This window comes from Macrotis lagotis, chromosome 2 (genome assembly GCF_037893015.1).
Source record: "Macrotis lagotis isolate mMagLag1 chromosome 2, bilby.v1.9.chrom.fasta, whole genome shotgun sequence".
Taxonomy (NCBI): domain Eukaryota; kingdom Metazoa; phylum Chordata; class Mammalia; order Peramelemorphia; family Peramelidae; genus Macrotis; species Macrotis lagotis.
In genome coordinates, this window is record NC_133659.1 from 202349182 (window position 1) to 202370030 (window position 20849).

At 36.0% G+C, this 20849-nt stretch overlaps 1 protein-coding gene across 5 annotated transcripts in view; it reads right to left on the reverse strand.

Annotated features, from left to right (window-relative positions):
• Positions 1 to 20849, reverse strand: part of TEX2 (testis expressed 2) — a 166914-nt gene that overhangs the window by 68876 nt on the left and 77189 nt on the right. For all 5 annotated transcript variants that reach the window (XM_074224486.1, XM_074224483.1, XM_074224482.1 and 2 more), the window contains exons 3-4: positions 7290 to 7490; positions 6077 to 6419 (exon numbers count right to left, since the gene is read on the reverse strand). In XM_074224486.1, the coding sequence (XP_074080587.1) occupies positions 6077 to 6419; positions 7290 to 7490 (544 nt within the window). The remainder of the gene's footprint in view (positions 1 to 6076; positions 6420 to 7289; positions 7491 to 20849) is intronic.

Genomic DNA, 20849 nt, shown 5'->3' on the forward strand with positions numbered 1-20849 from the left:
CAGAGGGAAGTACAGGGGCAATCTACATATCAAAGCACAGGCAAGAAAGCATAAGACCTTGGAGGAATAAAGGTCCCAGTGGGGTGTCCCCCCTCCAAAAAAACCCACAAAGCCTTGGAAGTGCTGTAAGTTAATCTTGGGCTGAGGAAATGAGTAAACAACAGAAAAAAGAAGAACCTGACCATAATTACTTTAGTCCCATGGAAGATCAAAACACATACTCAGATGATGACAAAATTGAAGCTTCCATATTCAAAACTTCCAAGAGAAATAGAAAATGGGCTCAGACTATGGATGAGCTCAAGAAAGACTTTGAAAAGCAATTAAGGGAGGTGGAGGAAAAATTGGAAGGAGAAATGAGAGAGATGCAGAAAAATCATGAAAACCAAATCAAAAGATTGGTGAAAGATATACAAAAAATACTGAAGAAAATAACATGTTAAAAACCTGTTTAGCCTAATAGAAAAAGCAAAACAAAAGGAAAATGAGGAAAAGAATGTCTTAAAAAGCAGAACTGGCCAGCTGGAAAAGGAGATAAAAAAACTCTCTGAAGAAAATAACTCCTTCAAATGCAGAATGGAACTAAAGGAAGCTGATGACTTTGCAAGAAATCAGGAAGAAATAAAACTCTGTTAAAAAAAAAGTCAAAAATTAGAAGAAAATATGAAATATCTCATTGGAAAAACAACCAACCTTAAAAACAGATCCAGAAGAAATAATTGAAAAATTATTGGGCTATCTGAAAGTCATGATCAGGAGAAAAGTCTAGACTTCATTTTTCAAGAAATAATATAGCAAAATTTCCCTGAGATTCTAGAAGCAGAGGCTAAAATGGAATTCACCTGCCACCTCCTGAAAGAGATCCCAAAAGAAAAACTTCCAGAAATATTATAGCCAAATTCCAAAACTCCCAAATCAAAGGCAAAATTCTAAAAGCTGCCAGAAACAAACAATTCAATTACCGAAGTTCCATAGTCAAGATTACACAGGATCTGGCAGCATCTACATTAAGGGATCCTAGGGATTGGAATATGATATTATAGAAGGCAAAAGATCTTGGTTTACAACCGAGAATCAACTACCCAGCAAAACTGAACATCCTCTTTTGGGGAAAAGATGGACTTTCAATGAAACAGGGGACTTTCAAACTTTCCTATTGAAACAACCAGAGCTGAATAGAAAGTTTGATCTCTAAGTACAGGACTCTGGTGAACCATAGAGGGAATGGAAGAGAAGGACTATGAGGAACTTAAATGATATTGGACTGTTTGTATTCCTGCATGGGAAGAAGATACTGATAACTCATATGAAGTGTCTCATTTATAAGAGCTGTTAGAAAGAGCATATATAGACAGGACATAGGAAAGAGCAGAATATAATCATATAATATAGTAAAAATGATGGAGTCAATGGGTTATAAAGGAAAGTACCAGGAGGAAGGAAAAGGAGATAAAGAAGAAGCTAAGAAATTTCACATAAGAGTCAAGAAAAAGCTTTTTCAATGGAGTAGAAAGGGGGAAGGCAAGGGGCAATGAGTGAGCCTTCATTCTCATCAGAAATGGATCAGAGAGGGTGAGGAAATCTATCTTACCCTAGAGAAAAACAAGAAGAAAGGGACAGGATAAGGGGGAATGGGGGGAGGGAAGTGGGGAATAGGTGATAGATAGAAGAGAGGGAACATTGAGGGAGAGGGTACTCAGATTCAACACACTTTTGGTCAGAGCCAAGATGAAAGGAGAGAGAGAATAGAATAAATGAGAGTGAGGAGAAATACCGTGAAGGTACAGCTAGTAATAGCAACTGTGAGAAAAATATTGAAACAACTTCTCTGGTGGACTTATGATAAAGAAAGCAACTCACTCCAGAGACAGAGCCATTGGAATCTGAACACAGACTGAAGCACATTTTCTCTCTCTCTCTCTCTCTCTATATATATATATATTCTTGAGGTTTCTCATCTTCTTGGGGAGGGGTATGCTTACTCTTATAACATTCAATTTACATCAATGTTAGCATGGAAAAAATGTAAAGACTATCAGAAAGCCTTCTGTGGGGGGGGAAGGGGGGAATTGTAAAATTCAAAACCTTACAAAAATGATGAGTACATATTACTATTTTTTTTTAGGATGTTTGCAAGGCAAATGGGGTTAAGTGGCTTGCCCAAGGCCACACAGCTAGGTAATTATTAAGTGTCTGAGACCGGATTTGAACCCAGGTACTCCTGACTCCAGGGCCGGTGGGTGCTTTATCCACTATGCCACCTAGCCGCCCCCACATATTACTATTGTATGTAATTGGAAAACAAATCAAATGTTAACAAAAAAGCTAAACAAGTTGCAAGGAAAGCAAAAATTTGCATTTGTGGAAGGGCATTTCTTTCTGATAGAGCACTAGCCTGAAGTCAGAAACCTATGTGCAAAACCTCAAATACTCACTAGCTGTGTGATAAGTCATTTTTCTGCCTCAGTTTCTTCAACTGTAGAATGGTATTATAATAATAGCACCCACCTTCCAGAGTTGTTGATCAAATTTCTAGCACTTGTCATAGTACCTGGAATATAGTAGGCACTATACAGATGCTTATTATTTTCCCTTCCCTTCTTTTTTCTTCATCTGGGAGTATCCTACATCAGTAAAATCATATATTCAGTTTCTATCTATACCCACCAGCTAGAAAATGTAATGAATTCATTATCTGTGCTCCCACATCTTTCAGTTTCCATCCAAGACTTAAAGTCATAGTGAAATCTTTCCAGTTTTCACCTAAAAGTACTGCTCAAAATCAAGTTTCTCATAAGAAGTAGACAGCAGTTGCCCAGTTCAATTAGTTTCTGTGGGCTGCGGACATAGGCCATGCCCTAGAAACATGGTCCATGAAGATAGCACTTCTCTTGAATAACTAAGCAAGGGCAAATTTAGCAGTCTCTGTATCACCCACCAAAGAGTCAGAAAAATCTATCTCTTCTTCCTGGGGCTATCGATTAGTCCGAGTAAAACCTCCCTTCATTCTGTGGATATGGAACACTACTTCTTTCTCAGAAGAACCATTCAGATTCATAAACTATAGACCACTATTCTATATGCTGTCTATTATTACAATTATATATACATTATTTATTATTATAGAATTCCAGGTTTGTGATTTTTTTTATCTTTTCCCCTTTCTCTTCTATGTAACATTCTTCTATTACCTCTCAAGGCTTATTTTGATTCTCTTTTTTGATTATCATATCAGAGACCTTTTCTTCCTTCTTAGGAAGGATTTCTTCCATTCTTAAACAGGAACTTTTCAGAGACATTTTTCAAGCAGAACACTGACACAGTCCTTGGTAATTCACCTGAAAACTCTTACTGTTAACAAACAAGCTGTTTGTGGCACCTATTCATTACCAATAAATAACTAGGTAAATTCTCTGGATATTCCCTCCCAATTACTATTCCTATGACTAATTCCACCTTTCTCAGTCAGGGTCATACATGAAGCTTTACCTGGGAGTTCTTCTCTTGTTTTCCCTTCCTCCTCCAAGTTCTCATTCAACAACCTTCTCCATAATAACTGACACCAATCTCCTCACCCTTTTCTGAACTCCTATAGCATTTACTGTTTGTACCACCCACTTTATAATTTAAAATGACTGTTAGACCACAAAGTATTTCATGTGCATCTTAGCACCTCAGAACACATTTTTATGCTTGAGCTTATGTAGCCCTTAAAGCACCTAACTTTGCGAGTGAAGTAGACTAAATTATTTGTTAAACTGAACTTAATAAATTAAAAAGGGAAAAGAAATAAGTATTTCTATATCACCTACTATGTGTCAGATACTATATGCTAATGGCTTTTCACAAATATCGCTTCACCTGATCCTCACAACAACCCTGGGGAGGAGGGGCTATTATTAATTTTCATTTTATAGTTGAACAAACAGAGGTGAAATGACTTGACCAGAAATACATAATAAGTATCTAAGGCTGGATGACCTGACTCCAGGCTCAGTGCTCTGCCTCCTGAGTCATAAGTTCACACTAAAGGGAATATCTGAATTTCCAGAGTTCTAGAGGAAGGACAAAACATCAAGCAAGAGTTATAGCTTCAGGACTCTACCTCAGTTTTCCCATTGATCTGAAAAGTTCTAACAGTTTTAAAATATTTTTAAATTCCAGTGTTAACATAGTAACAAATCTAATTAATTTGTTCTATCAATATTTAAATAATTTTTACAACAGAAAAAAGTATTATTTTTCTTCTTCATCTATGAAAAAGTATATAACCCTGGCTAAGTCACTTAACCCTGTTTGTTTCAATTTCTTCAACTGAAAAATGAGCTGAAGAAGTAAACAGCAAATCCTTCCAGTATCTTTGCCAAGAAAACACCAAAAAGGAGTCCCAAAGAGTCAAATGGAAAGGACTAAACCACAAAATATGCAGAATGCTATGTTAGCTGCTGGGAGAGATACAAAGAGGTTCTTGACTCCACTATAAGTTAGGTTCTAGTTTAGTAGAGGACAAGACAATAAGTTTAATAAAAACAGAAAATGATGTGTAAATACATAAGAGCAAATAAAATACTATAAGGAAAAGTTTTGTATTTTATAAACTTCAGGTTTGTTGAGTTTAATTATTCTGACATTTGGAGGGATTATTTACACAACTACACTATCAGTTGCATTTCTTTGTGCTCTTTTGATTGGGGAGGGGGAAAGGAGGGAGATACCTAGCAAACTAAATCATTACATAGTTATATGGGAAGAATAGTAAAAAACCCATAATTCAAGCAAGAGGCTTCTGGACTGCCTCAGAAGGAAGCTTGAGACTGTTTAAAAAGGGAATGAAATCAGACCAAAGTAAGGTCAATGTGTAGTTGTTTTAGCCAAAAGATGTCAGTCTTACATAGGGCTAAAGAAGGGGCTAGTTAGCTAGAAGAATTTAATTTGGTCCTAAAATCACAAAATAGTATGGAATAATAATAATGAACAATTTATAATAATATTATATAATCATGATGTTATCAATTATGTAACTATAGTAATATATAAAATAACTAACTTTGATATTATGTACCATCTAAACTGGGATAAGGTACATTTTGTGTGTGTGTGTGTGTGTGTGTGTGTGTGTGTGTGTGTGTGTAGTGAGTACTGAAGCATGGGATAGAAGAGAAAATGGAGGCCACATGCCAAACAAGGCTATAAGAAGAGATGGTAATTAGGGGGAGCAGGTATAACAGATCTCTTCCCTTATAAGCCAAGAAAAGTCCATCCATCTGAATGCCTCAAACTAGAGTTCAATGATCAAGAAAGTTTAGAAATTAATAATGAAACATTAAAACTTTGGGGTTGAAGGCAAAAGTCTGCTGGTCAATTTCAAAGAGCAGAATTGATGCCAAGGAAGCCAATACCAACTCCCTGAGGTCCGCATAAAAGGTTTAGGATTAGATACTTTACAAAGTCTGAAGTGGAAAGGAGAATTATTGTTGGGGGGAGTGAGGGGAAGGAGGGAAACAAGGACTGCATTAATATTTAGGTCCAATTGTAAGAATTTGAATATAAAATGAGAGATAAAGAAGTTGAAATATCAAATATGAACCACTTTTTAAAGAAGTCTGACTGTAAAGATAAAGAAGTTAGGGGATGATGATGTGGCACTTTAAAGTTTTCAAAGCATTTTATACAGGTTATCTTTCCTGAAGAAAGGGAAGAAGAGAAAAGAATGACTTGAGGAGTGGAAAAGGGAAGTTAGAACACTTCATCTTTTCAGTGATATGGGAGGCAAGGACATATTCTGTGCAAAGGAGGTTGGGGGCTTTAAGAAAGAGGAAAAGATTTAGAACTGTGGGATTAGTAACTGCGGAAAGTTGGAGACCTACCAAGAAAGTGTGAGGACCCAGCTGAGATAATTACCAGAGAAAAGTGTGAAATACATCATGTGACAAACAGGTACACATCTCAGGGTGGTAGAATGAAATCAGATCAGTTAAGATAAAATTTCTTTAACTCAATAAGAACTACCCTTTTCCTTAGACTGTTACACATGTTATTTAAAATACAATTAGCAACAAAACGAGAATATCAGTACCTGGTGGGTTGCCAGAGACACTAAATGGTTTCTTGATTTCAGACTTCAACTTGGATGCCAAGAGAAATCTTCTAAACCACTCTTCTTTTTCTCGGCCAGTCCTTCCAAAGAGATATAGTATCTGATCCTTCTGGCCTGTGGATTTTGTTCCATCTGAAGGATGGGTTGCCTTTCTATGATCTTCACTACCTGAGTCTTTCTCACATGAGGTCTTTTCTTCTGAAACATCTTTATCAATCTGGGCTTTGGACATAAAGTCATCTTGTCTAGCAAGTTCAATGCAAATAGGGTACTTTTTATTCCAAATGCGTTTTCGAGCCAAACTCTTGGGAACAAGGTAAATCTAAAGAAAAGAAGGAAATGGTGATTTATATATAGCAAGGTAAAGTCTGCATAATGCATTAACATCTTGTACAAATAAATAAATGAAGAAAAAAATAACAATGACACATCCCCTTAAAGGTACACTTGCTCTTAGACAAAAGGCCCAGAAAAGTCCATATTTTGATGCAATGAGTTTCATCAATAGTCTTCATTATGACTGTAAAACCTGAACATGTGTAAATGGAAAAAGTATAATATTAGCCTTCAAAATAGCACAAATAACAAGTGTTTTGATAGTTTTCAAATTGTTCCATCACCAAAAATTATTGGAAAAATCCACTTGTTTCCCCACATCATATTTTGGATTTGGAAGATGATTTGGATCATCATCGTGTGTGAAATCCACACTAGATAACACATTTAAAATAAATAAAAATGCCCCAATACCAGACTTTAGAACTCTGGATAGAAAATTACTAACTTATAAAGTATAACTTTTTGTCATCACAGAAAACTATGGTTCAATCAAAGCAAGAGCTCTTAGGTTTACATGTATAGTCCACTCTTTGGGGAAAGTTACTAAGAGGAAAAAAAACCCTATTTAACAAAAATAAAAAGGAATTAATTCTGAAACTTCTAGGACATGTAGCAAAATACATAGCTATAGAACATATCTATCATATTCATATTGAGAGCTTCTCTCTTTCTTTGTCATATACAGAGACATCATTTCCTTTTGTTCTACCAAAGAAGTATACTCAATTATACCAATGTTCAAAAAAACCGTATTTTTAGATAAAATATCACAGGGAGAAATGTTATAAAGCAACGCTAATACCAGCTGCACATTTTCATCAATATTCTCAGTTTAAAAATTCTTAGAGCTCACCTTACTGTCTGAAAGATTGTAGATTTTTTGGCTGACATAGGTGACTTCAGGTTTGGTCTCATTGTAGCTGGCCCGTCTGGATATATTTTTATTGGGCTTTGAAAGTCTCAAGGTTTCCCCTTCAAGTCGAACAAAGACTGAATGTGTCAAAGTTGCATGGTACGTCTCTGGGTCATAGTTGTAGATTTCATTCATCCATCCCTGGTAGACAATTAGAGTTCCATTAATAACATTTACACAATTGGAAATATGATTAAAATATTACAAAGTCGAAAATGTTAAAGGGATGATGTTCTTCCTCAAAGTAAAATATATGATTCTTTATCTATGGAAAAATCAAAATAAGACAATTTAGCAAATGCTGATAGGTGAGGAAGGGGTCACCCCTCCAAAAAAATCTTTAGGATCATAGAAAAATATAATTTTAAAACATAGGATGTTATGAGCTAGAAAGAGCTAACAGACTAGCTAATCCTACCCCATTTGCTTCTTTGTTTTGCAAATGAGCAAACTATGACTTGGACTGCTGAATGCATAGTTTATATAGTATTGTAGGGTTGGGGGGGTACCTTAAACAAATCTCATCATTTCATAATTGAGGAAACTGATCTTCCTTCCATTTACACAGCTATAAATCTTTTGTGGGAATGGCATTTCTTTTTGATAAGTAGGTCAGGAAGTAGAGGACAAGTATGAAAGTTCTGGTCTACTAACTATAGTAATTGTTCTACACTCAAGAGTTTCTAAGAGGAAAACAACTCAATGAAGGGACTATTTATTCAAACTAAGATACTACTTTTTATTTTTCAAATAAATTCTTTGCCTCTCTCCAGGTAAACTAAATTGGGAGAATACATATGAAGTTATTATTATGGCCTCAGATTTTACACAATAAATAGACAATTTTCAATGATTTTTCAGTATCTCATGCCATATAGTACAAGACAGACAACCTTCACTATTTATTTCTATGCATCCCTTGAAGCTGCACTATAAAATAGGTAATATTTGCCCAGAGGGACAAAGTTATAGTTCTCTCTCTTTTCTATATATATATATTTAAAGCAATGGGTTTAAGTGACTTGCCCAAGGTCACACAGTTAGGCAATCATTAAGGGTCTGACATTGGATTTGAACTCAGGTCCTCCTGACTCCAGGGCTGGTGCTCTACCCACTCCGCACCTAGCTGTCCCAACAAGGTTATAGTTAAAAGCTACATTCCATATCAAGTACTCATTATTAGATGTAACATGGATTTGACCAATAATATGTTACTAAAAAAGAAAAATGTAACAGTAAAATTCTAAATATCTTTTAAAATTATTTTTAGGTGCTAAAAAATGAACATAAACTAGAAAAAGGAAAATAACACATTTTGAAAGGGTCATGTAAAAATAGGCACATTAATGTAGTGTTGGCAAAGCTAAGAATTGGTAAAGATTCTTGAAAACAATTTGGAACCATGTCCAAAACGTTTGTTATTCAATTGTTTTCAATCATGTCTAATCCTTTGTGACTCCATTTGGGGTTGTCTTGGCAGATATATTGAAGGGGTTTACATTTCCTTCTCCAGTTCATCTTACAGATGAGGAAACTGAGGCAAATAGGGTAAAATGATAGGATCACATAGCTTAGTAAGCATCTGAAGCTGGATTTGATCAGGAAGATGACTCTAGATCTGGCACTCAATCCACTTTGTCACCTACTTTTCCATCTAAAAAGTTAGTAAACTTTTAACACTTTGATAAAGAAATAACTCTACTATTCCCTATACCTTCCCTCTGCTCTGCAAAGAGATCAAAGAAAGAAGAAAAGGTCTCACAAAAATATTTATAATTGCTCTTTTTGTAATGGCAAAGAACTGTAAACTAAAGGAATGCTTATCAAATGGGGGAACGGAAGATCAAATTATGCCATGTGAATGAAATGGAATACTACTATCCTATTAGAAATGAAGAAAGTGGGGCAGAGCCAAGATGGAGGCGTGAAGGCAGCATTTCCTCAAGAACTCCGACCTCCCAAACCTCCCAAAAAACAAAGGATGGCTCTAGCCAAAATTTAGAGGGGCAGAACCCACAGAAAGACTGAGTAATACATTTTCCCAGTCCAAGATAACTTAGAAGTTCCATGGGAAAGGTGTGTTTCACAAGGACCTGGAGTTGGAAAAAAAAAGCCATGAGCCCAGCCCAGAGAACTATGCTGTACCTGGGTGAGTGTGAAGTGAGGAGCACAGCCACAGAATCTGCAGAATCAGAAGAAAGCAGCCTATACCCCCAGAGACAGTAGGGGAAGTCTGCACAGATTTCTCTGCTCCCCCTGGGGCAGAACTCTGCTGTTTGCCTACACTCAGATATTGCCATTTGGGCTTCCATACTAAGATAGTAGGGTCCCTTCTTATAGCTCCACGGCAGAGGGAAATACTAGGCCATCTACATATCTAGGCACAGGCAAAAAAGCATAAGACCTGGGAGGAATAAAGGTCCCAGTGGGGTGTCCCCCCCCCAAAAAAAAACAACCACAAAGCCTTGGAAGTGCTGTAAGTTAATGTTGGGCTGAGGAAATGAGTAAACAACAGAAAAAAGAAGAACCTGACCATAATTACTTTAGTCCCATGGAAGATCAAAACACATACTCAGATGATGACAAAATTGAAGCTTCCATATCCAAAACCTCCAAGAGAAATAGAAAATGGAATCAGACTATGGATGAGCTCAAGAAAGACTTTGAAAAGCAATTAAGGGAGGTGGAGGAAAAATTGGAAGGAGAAATGAGAGAGATGCAGAAAAATCATGAAAACCAAATCAAAAGATTAGTGAAAGATATACAAAAAAAATTGAAGAAAATAACATGTTAAAAACCAGTTTAGCCTAATAGAAAAAGCAAAACAAAAGGAAAATGAGGAGAAGAATGCCTTAAAAAGCAGAACTGGCCAGCTGGAAAAGGAGATAAAAAAGCTCTCTGAAGAAATAACTCCTTCAAATGTAGAATGGAACTAAAGGAAGCTGATGACTTTGCAAGAAATCAGGATAAAACTCTGTCAAAAAAGTCAAAAACTGGAAGAAAATATGAAATATCTCATTGGAAAAACAACCAACCTCAAAAACAGATCCAGAAGAAATAATTGAAAAATTATTAGGCTATCTGAAAGCCACAATCAAGAGAAGAGCCTACACTTCATTTTTCAAGAAATAATACAGCAAAATTGTCCTGAGAACCCAGAAGCTGAGGGCAAAATAGAAATCGAGAGAATTCACCAGTCACCCCCTGAAAGAGATCCCAAAAGAAAAACTACCAAGAATATTATAGCCAAATTCCAAAACTCCCAAATCAAAGAGAAAATCCTAAAAGCTGCCAGAAACAAACAATTCAATTACCAAGGTTCCATAGTCAGGATTACACAGCATCTGGCAACATCCACATTAAGGGCTCCTAGGGATTAGAATATGATATTCTGGAAGGCAAAAAAAAAATCTTGGTTTACAACTGAGAATCAACTACCCAGCAAAACTGAACATCCTCTTTCAGGGGAAAAGATGGCCTTTCAATGAAACAGGGAACTTTCAAACTTTCTTATTGAGATGACCAGAGATGAATAGAAAGTTTGATCTCCAAGTACAGGACTTTGGTGAACCATAGAGGAAGTGGAAGAGAAGGACTAACCATGAAGAACTTGATGATGTTGATTGTTTGTATTCCTGCACGGGAAGAAGATATTGATAACTCATATGAACTTTCTCATTTATAAGAGCTGTTAGAAGAAGCATATATAGACAGGACATAGGCATGATGTGGTAAATGGGAAAGTACTGGGAGGAAGGAAAAGGAGATGAAGAAGCTGAGAGATTTCACATAAGAGTCAAGAAAAAGCTTTTTCAATGGAGTGGGGGGGGGAAGGCAAGGGGGAATGAATAAGCCTTCATTCTCATCGAAAATGGCTCAGGGAGGAAATGACATACACAATTAATAGGGTGAGGAAATCTATCTTGCCCTGGACAAGGATGGGAGGAAAGGGACAGGAAGAGGGGGAATGGGTATAGGGAAAGGGGGAATAAGTGATAAAAGAGAGGGAAGATTGAGGGAGAGGGTACTCATATACAACACACTTTTGGACAGGACCAGGATGAAAGGAGAGAGAAAATAGAATAAGTGAGAGTGGGGAGGAATAGAGTGGAGGTACAGCTAGTAATAGCAACTGAGGAAAAAATATGGAAGCAACTTCTCTGGTGGACTTATGATAAAGAATGCAACTCACCCCAGAGACAGAGCTATTGAAATCTGAACAGACTGAAGTACAATTTTTTTCTCTCTCTTTATTCTTGAGGTTTCTCATCTTCTTGGGAGGAGGGGGTTTATGTTTATTCTTATGTTTACTCTTATAACATTCAATTTACATCAATGTATGACCTGGAAACAATTTAGAGACTGTCAAGACAGCCTTCGGGGGGGGGGGGGGAGGAGGAGGGGGAAAAATTGTAGAATTCAGAGCCTTGCAAAAAATGATGGGTACATATTACTATTGTATATAATTGGAAAACAAATAAAATGTTAGAAATGAAGGAAGCAGGGCCATCTCCAGTTGTCCTGATCCATTTCTAGCCCTGGGATTCAGATGGCTCCAGAGAACAAATTGAGACTGGTGACTGCATGGCAACCCCTCACTTAAATCCAGTTCAGTTGCATATCATGGCCTCACTTCCTGGATGTCACTCTTGGGGAGTGAAGGAGAAGGGTAAACAACTAATTATGCCAGGAACTCCTCTCAGTACAGATGAACTTACATCAATGAAGGGAATCCCTACATCAGGAGTTCACCACACCAATGAAATCTGAGTATCAAATCAAAGTTCCTCTGCACTGTAACCAGAAAATACCACAAACTTTGAAGAATTCACTATCAGGTCAAGGTCAAGGAGAAAATATTGCCAAGTAGCTAGAGAGAAACAATTCAAGTATCATGGAGTCACAGTTAGGATAACACAAGAATCACTCACTGAGAAAAATTGAGTATAATATTTCAGGGAACAAATGAACATTCGATGAAGTAGAGGACTTTCAAACATTCTAAATGAAAGAGCTGAAGAGAAAATTTGACTTTCAAATACATGAATCAACAGAACCATAACAAGTAATAAAGAATTGGAAGCTGAGGGAATGATTATCAATTATGGAATGATTGAACATAAGAAATGAGCACAATGCTCTCAGAAAAAAACTGGAAAGACTGAGCTGATACAAAGTAAAATGTACTATATGTACAAAATAACAGTAATATTGTAAGATGATCAGCTAAGAATTATTTAGCTATTCCCCTTTTCCCTCTTGGCTTTTGCAAGGCAATGGGATTAAAGTAATTTGTTAAGTAATTATTAAGTGTCTGAGACTGAATTTGAACCCAGTTCCTCCTAACTCCTGGGCTGGTGCTCTATCCACTCCACCATCTAGCTGCCCCTGATTTAGCTATTCTCAGCAATATGATACTAGACAACTCTGAAGAAGCTATGATGAAAAATACTATCCAATCCAAAAGAAACTAATATTGTCTCAATGTAGAATGAAGCATATTTTTCTTACTTTTTGTATTTTTCTTGAGTTTTTTGCCTGTTTTCTTTCACATCATGAGAAGTACAGAAATATGTTTTGTATGACTATACATGTATAATATATCAAACTGTTTGCCTTCTCAATGGGAGGGGATGACGAAGGAGGGTGAGAATTTGGAAGTCAAAATTTAAAAAAAATAGATGCTAAAATTTGTTTTTACATACATTTAGAGAAAAATAAAATACTAAAAAAATCAAGAAAAAATGAAGGAAGCAATAGGTTTAGAGAAACCTGGGAGCTGACTCAATTGCTGACTAAAAACGAAGAGTTAATGGAGGGAGAAAGAAGTATTTCCTATTTTTGCATTTAGTTGGTATTATTAGATGTGTTGGTTTTCTAAAGTGGTTTGGTTTTTTTTGTCTTAATTTTAATGCCCAATTCTTTGATGTATTCTTTCTTTTTTGGCTGACTCCCAAGAACCTTAGGTGTCATGTAAATTATGTATTGTCATAGTCTTTAGGATTTTTTAGGTTTCATTTGTGTTTGAATTTTTTCTTCAAATGCCCTTTCTTGATTATAATTTATGTTGTTTTGTGATCATTAAAAGATGTTTGTATTTTTTATGCAACAAACTACATAGTCATTTGCTATCATACAAAACATTAGCAAATTTAGGAACTTTTTTAATAGAAGAAAAAAACATAACATCTTTCAGTATGTCATTTAAGTACTTTGCCAGGAGATAACCAACATGTGTAGAGAAAATGTTAAAATATTCAGTCTTTTGAGGGTAAAAGTTAATGGAAGTTTCTAGTTTGTTTTGGTAGGACTTGCCAAATAAGCAAATACTTCATGGCGAAATATTTCCATTTTTCTCAATACTTTAGTTTAAAACTCTGAAAGTGATTTTTTATAGTCTACTGTATGTCTCTTTTTTATTTCTTTTCTCAAATATATTTCTTATTCACCAATTACCAACCAAATGCCACTCACAGGGAGGGCATGGCCCCCATTAAGAGGTATGTATGCCTACTGTTGGGGGTTTAGTAAATCTGGTAACTTACAAGAGATGAAGAGAAAAGTGAAATATCTGAAGGCAGGGTTCCTATAGGATGGTGAGCTAGTTGACAGGTTAATTATTAAGCAAATTCAGCTGAGACAGGGAAGGGTGAAACCCTTCTATAACCCCAGTGCACTCAGTCACATAAGAAGTCTTCCAGATAGTCTAACCCTCACCCCTATAGGATTTGGAATAGATAGAAAATGGAAGTCAGGAGAAAAGTGCCAGTATTATGGAAAGCCCAGGACAACAACAGGTAGTTATGAAGTTGTGCAATTATGTATTGCTGGTCCTGGGGTGAAGTGTGAAGTTAGCAGCTGCTTCCTACCCTCCTTCCAAAAGAAGATTATACCATCCCCTTATCATGGTATGTTGGAATAAAACAATATTCATTTCATAGTACTTATTATTCTCCTGGTAAGCTAAGAAGCTAACTGCAGAAAAGTGAAGCCTAGGGCTCTATCCTTCATTCTTTATAGGCTCTCCCAACAGAAAACGAGATTTCTCTTCAAAAACTAATTAATTGATTTAATCCTACGTGAGTCAGTTTTCCAAAAGCCTAACCACCATGGACTAAGTTGAACACTGAGATTCAAGGCTAGGAAATGGGCGACAAAGCATGAAATTTGGTGAGGTGAGATCTGGAGGACTTCTTCATTCCCCCCCCTCAAAAAAAAAAAGATCCCTGAAATACTTACTTCCCTATTATTTTTTTAAATCATTTAATAAGGGATTTTTTTTTACTGCTCTTTGGCTGCAAAATTATATAATTCCAGCATCTTAAAAACAAATGTACTTTATCTCATGCTAAGTCACTAAATGGTTCTGATTTCTCTGTTTCTGAAACTATTAAAAGACAGTGAACCTGTCAAAGGCCAGAGTCAGTGAGCCCACAGTTGTCTCGTTCTGCAGACTGATCTTGTGATCTTCATTTGCAAAAGGTCACTGGTTTCTTTTCAGTTCCCTGCTGAATTTAGAAGTCAGTAGTCTGCCTATAAGGACAGCACTACAAACTATAAAAGACCTTGATTAAATACAAGGAAAGATGACAAGCCACAGTTTTCATTTCACAGAAGAAAGCCAGGAGGGGATTCATAGCTCAAACTTTCTGCTGCAGTGCTAATGGCCCAGAATCATTATTGATAATGGGAATATTGATCAAGATATTGATAATGACTTCAAAGCAATATTTATTTTTTCAATTTTAATACTGGCTTAGACACATAAGCATTTACAGAGGCCAGGGGACAGACTATGAAGTTTTAGCTCCTTTTTTCATTCCTCTCTCTACAAGGAAATAGTTACAGGAACTCAGGTGTGATATCGGAACTAGAGCTGTGGTAACCCATCATCCCAGAGAATAGCTGAACATCTCAAGATTATTGTTCCCAAGTTCACCTGAAAAATATTTTAACAATTCAGGAAGCTCACCTTTTAAAATTTATTAACACAGAGAATAGCCATTAGTTAAACAAACTAACAGATGCTGAGAATAGATCACAAGACCAAAAAGGGACCTAAGAGATTAGAGGTGTGTACAGAGAAAAGACACTGAAACAAAGAACTTTGGTGGGTATTCGTCCTCCTTTAGATTCACAACAGTACACAAATTTTCATGATGAAAACCCAGGTACTCAGAACCAGTAATCACAAGAATGACAGAACAGTCAGTGTTACCTCTACCAAATATATCCCTTGGCCCTTTAATTCCAGTTAGATTGTGGTTGTAAAAATGAAGTCAAGGCCAGACACTTGACTTCCAGACATGGATAAATGCAACATTACCTCCATTATATCTAAATTATAGGAGCAAAGCTTCCATGACTTTGCCACTAACAAGATATGAACAAAAAAGTGCTTGTAAAGACCTTTGTATGTGTCACTGTATTAAAAGCTATTCCTTAACAGATAAGTATATCTAATGATGATGATGTTTATTCTTCATTCTCAAAGAAGACCATGTCATCAGGGAAGTGATGCCATGATAAGCACATGAATTAGACTGGGGGGGGGGTGTTGCTGTGCTAAACCACCCATCTCACTTTCTCCTCCAGAGTCATCTGAATCCAGTGGCCAGATATGAATCAAGATGACAGGAAATGGCCCTAGATGTGAGGCAATCAGAGTTAAGTGACTTGTTCAGGGTCATACACTTAGATAAGTATGTAGTCAAAGGTTATAGGCAAAAAGTTTTCAAAGAATTACAAAGTAAAACTGTCCATATGAAAGAATGCTATAAATCACTAATAATAAAAGAGATGCAATGAAAATAATCCTGGGGTTTCACCTCTGGCCCAGAAAATAGGCAAAGATGATAAAAGAGTTGAAGAAAGGTAGCAGTAACAATGGGGTTAGGAATGGAGGGGTGGGGTTGGAAGTGTGAATTGTTGTAAACATTCTGTAAAGCAGAATTATGCAGATAAATTGGCTGAAATGTCCATACCTTTGGACTCAGAGATTCCACTGGTAGGCAATCCCTAAGGTTATTATAGGTAAAAATGAAATATAAATACCATTTTTTATAGAAGGATATTTTATTTTCATGGTAGCAAGGATCTACAAAGATGTCTATTCCCTGTTTGTGGTGGCAAAGAATTGGAAATTAAGTAAATGTCCTTCAGTTGGGGAATGGCTAACAAACTGTGGTATATGTATATGATGGAACACTATTGTTCTATTAGAAACCAGGAGGGATGAGAATTCAGGGAAGCCTGGAGGGATCTGCATGGACTGATGCTGAGTGAGATGAGCAGAACCAGAAAAACATTGTACACCCTAACAGCACCATGGGGGTGATGACCAACCTTGATGGACCTTCTCATTCCACCAGTGCAACAATCAGGGACAATTTTGGGGTATCTGCAATGGAGAATATCATCTGTACCCAGAGAAAGAATCGTGGAGTTTGAACAAAGACCAAAGATTATTACCTTTAATTTAGAAAAAAAATTATCTTATTATGTAATTCTCCTATCTCTTGTACTTTATTTTTCTTCCTTAAGGACATGATTTCTCTCTAATCACATTCAACTTAGATCAGTGTATACCACGGAAACAATGTAAAAAGACTAACAGACTGCCTTCTTGGGGGGGGGGGGGATGGGGGGAATTGTAAAACTCAAAATAAAATTTTAAAGAAAAAAAGATGTCTATTGATCAGGGAATGGCTAAGCAAATTGTACTATGTGAATGAAATGAAATATTATTGTCTTATAAAAAGTAACTAATAAGAACTGATACAAAAAGAAATTATATATATATATATATATATATATATATATATATATATATATATATATATATATATATCTATCTCCCTTTTCTGCTCCTTCCCAGTACCACTTGCAAGTTATCAGTTCTGACCCCAAAGTTAAAGGATTTAGGGTAGGGATCTGCCCTCGTCTGGAGGTATGAGCCATGGCCCAATTATCAAGTAGTCACCAGAAGCAAAAGTAGATAGTTTAACACAAGTTAGTGGCATAGTTCTGTAAGAATACCAATAACTCTGAGCTCTTGAATGAGTTAAGGCCTCTAATGAATGCTAAAAACAACAAAAGGAGTTTTTGTGTTGTAGTTTCTGCACTATGTTGAGTGGTAAGAAGATAAAAAGAACTGTTTGATGTGGCTGGGTTAATAATGAACAAAGAAAAAGCAAATGATTCAACTCATATTTGCTTTCTAAACTAAGAAGAATAATCTTTGGATTACAATGAAGAAAACAGAAATGCTTAGTAAGTTTATGAACCCCAAAATAAATATTGAGGTTGTAAAATACACCAACCCATCTGCTTTAAATGTGCCTAATTCACCAGATCTAGGCAATCTATGCCCAGAAATAATGAATTTAAAGGTAGGTTTGCTGAGATGTTGGGTACTTTTTAAATAGCATGGTGAATAATAGAGGACTTGAAAATGAATATATGGGTCCTGATTTTAAAGGGGGGGCATATTCTTCAAGTCTGAGGCCAGTGAACTTGATTCTGAGTTTTGGCAAAATTCTAGACTATATCATCAGAGTAAGAATCACTTTGTGCCTGAACGAGTTCATCAAGAACAATTCATGACAAACTAACTTTTATGCAAAGGCTATTAGACTGGCCAACTGCAAAACATTCTAGATAATTTAGCTGGATTGAAGCAAAGCACTTGACAGTCTCATGTCTTTGGGGATGGTAAGAAGAGCTGAGACCCAATGACACTATAATTAGGTAAATTCAGCACTAACTGAATAGTAATTTAGCAATCAATCAAAATCTGGAAGAATGTTTCTAATGGAGAGTCAGTCACAGAACCTTGTCCATGGCCTTGTATCAGTCTACATGTTCATCAGTAAAATCAGCACAGTGACTATGCTGAAAGTATATAGTATGTGGTATGCTTATTAAACCTGTGAATGACATGAAGTTTGAAGGATATACAACATGATATCTATGGAAATCAGGAGCCCAAAATTTTAACATAGCAAAATGCTAGACTAAAGACAAAATTTAATTGGAATAAATAAAAAGCCCTACAAATGGATTTTTGAAAATCAATTGTATAAATTCAGAATTGTTATACAACAGTAATATATAAAAAAAACAGGGGTTTCACAAATTTCATGATAATTGAAAAACTGAACAGAACATGAGGTCCAGATTGATAGGGGTTTAAGTCCCACATATTTCATACTAGTTATACTACATTTAGAAGCCAATTTAAGGAGGATACTTACCAATTACAATTCATTCCAAGCAGATATGGCAATAAAATCATGAGATGGAGTACCTTCCCCCAAAAAATGACTGATCTCTCATTTTACAAATGAGTAAGCTAAGATGAATTGTGAATGAATTCAACTCCTCTGACTCCAGAGTCTTTTCTCTAATATTATCAACCTAACTAAAGGTTCACTAAAAGCCCCACTGAAGAAACTAAGAACTTTAAGCCTCAAGTTAAGCCAAGGTAGTGGCAGGATAGATATTTTCAAGTACTTAAACATGGAAGAAAGATCAGATTAGTTTTCTTGGTCCTAGAAGGTAGAACTAGGAATAATGAATACAAGCTTCAGAGGCAGATTTAAGCTTGATAGGGAGGAAAACCTCCCTTATAATTACAGATGTTCAAAAGTGGAAGGAACTATTTTGGATAGTGCTTTCATTAGCAATTAACTATGTCATCACAGATCTGACTGTGTTAGAGGACAGGAATATTAAAGATGGCAGCAAAGAAACTAAGTGGAAAAAGCATACCAGAATAAAATAAGAGTATAAAGAGGACATCTATGCTGGGGGAGACAAAATTATAGTAATGCTTAGATCTGACATTCATAGCATGTCAAGAAAAGAAAGATACTAAGTTGTAAGGAAAATCTCATTCCTTTATACAGGGAAAGGAAGACTGAGAGAACATCAATAATATGAGTGTTCCATCTATACAAAATCTTCATGTTAAGAGTAGGATCATGTATACATGAATTCACAAACTTGTCAAGGAAATGCTTAATGAGGAAAAATGAGTATTTACAAGTGAAAGTCAACAAATGAATTGATAGATATAAAAGATACTCGATGCCACTATATTGAATGTTAATTATGAAAGCAAAATGATACCTGTTATAGGCTTTTTCATTAAGTTCTTTCCAATCCTTACAAAACAGTCATTTAAGATTCTTTGAGATAATAGAAATAACTCTGTTCAATGATATTCTGATCATAAACACTAGCCAAGATGTGAACAGAAGGATGGTTGCTCTTCAAAGGTATCTAGCATAATTCTATTACATTACACTTACTTTTTTTTTAAAAAGTAAAGATTTTATTTATTTTGAATTTTATAATTTTTCCCCAATATTGCTTCCCTCCCCCCACCCCAACAGAAGGCAGTCTGTTGGTCTTTACATTGTTTCCATGGTATACATTGATCTAAGTTGAATGTGAGAGAGAAATCATATCCTTAAGGAAGAAAAATAAAGTATAAGAGACAGCAAAATTACATAATAAGATAATGGGTTTTTTTTAATTAAAGGTAATAGTCTTTGGTCTTTGTTCAAACTCCACAATTCTTTCTCTGGATACAGATGGTATTCTTCATCGCAGATAGCCCAAAATTGTGCCTGAGTTGCACTGATGGAATGAGCAAGTCCATTAAGGTTGATCATCACCCCCATGTTGCTGTTAGGGACATTACACTTACATTTACACACACACACACACACACACACACACACACACACACACACACACACAGCAATTGCCAAGGTATTGCCATTGTCATTGTATTTATCAGCTATATTTTCTGTAGGCTGAATGTCCTTCACATACATATTTGTAGGTATTATTGTGATTAATAGCTATGAAGCACAGTGGGAATAAGAGTGCTGGACTCTTGAGTTAGAAAAATCTTAGCTCAAATCCCATGTCAGACAATAGCTGTGCAACCCTAGACAAGTCACTTTAATATCTCTCTTAAAATTCTCTTCATTTTTAAAATGCTTATAAAAACAGCATCTGGGGCAGCTAGGTGGTGCAGTGGATAGAGCATCAGCCCTAGAGTCAGGAGTACCTGAGTTCAAATCCAGCCAGACACTTAATAATTACCTAGCTGTGTGGCCTTGGGCAAGCCACTTAGCCCTATAGCCTTACAAAAACCTAAACAAACAAACAAACCAAAAAAAAAACAAACCCAGCATCTACCTTGCTATGGGATTAAATGAAATAATATATGAAAAGTGCTTTGTAAGCCTTCAAGTGCTATATAATGCTTGTTAATATTATATTTTTTCATGATATTACCTTCTCCTAGTCCTACTCTTAACAATCTGACCCTTCCTTCTCAGTCTACTTTATTGATTCATCCTCCATCCTGACCCCCAAGGTTTTCTTAGAGCCCCCATTCTCTTTCTTTCTGTTTTCATCAATTTCTAGGAGTTTATAACTTATTTAAAAATACATTATATGCATGTATGTCTAAGTCCCAGT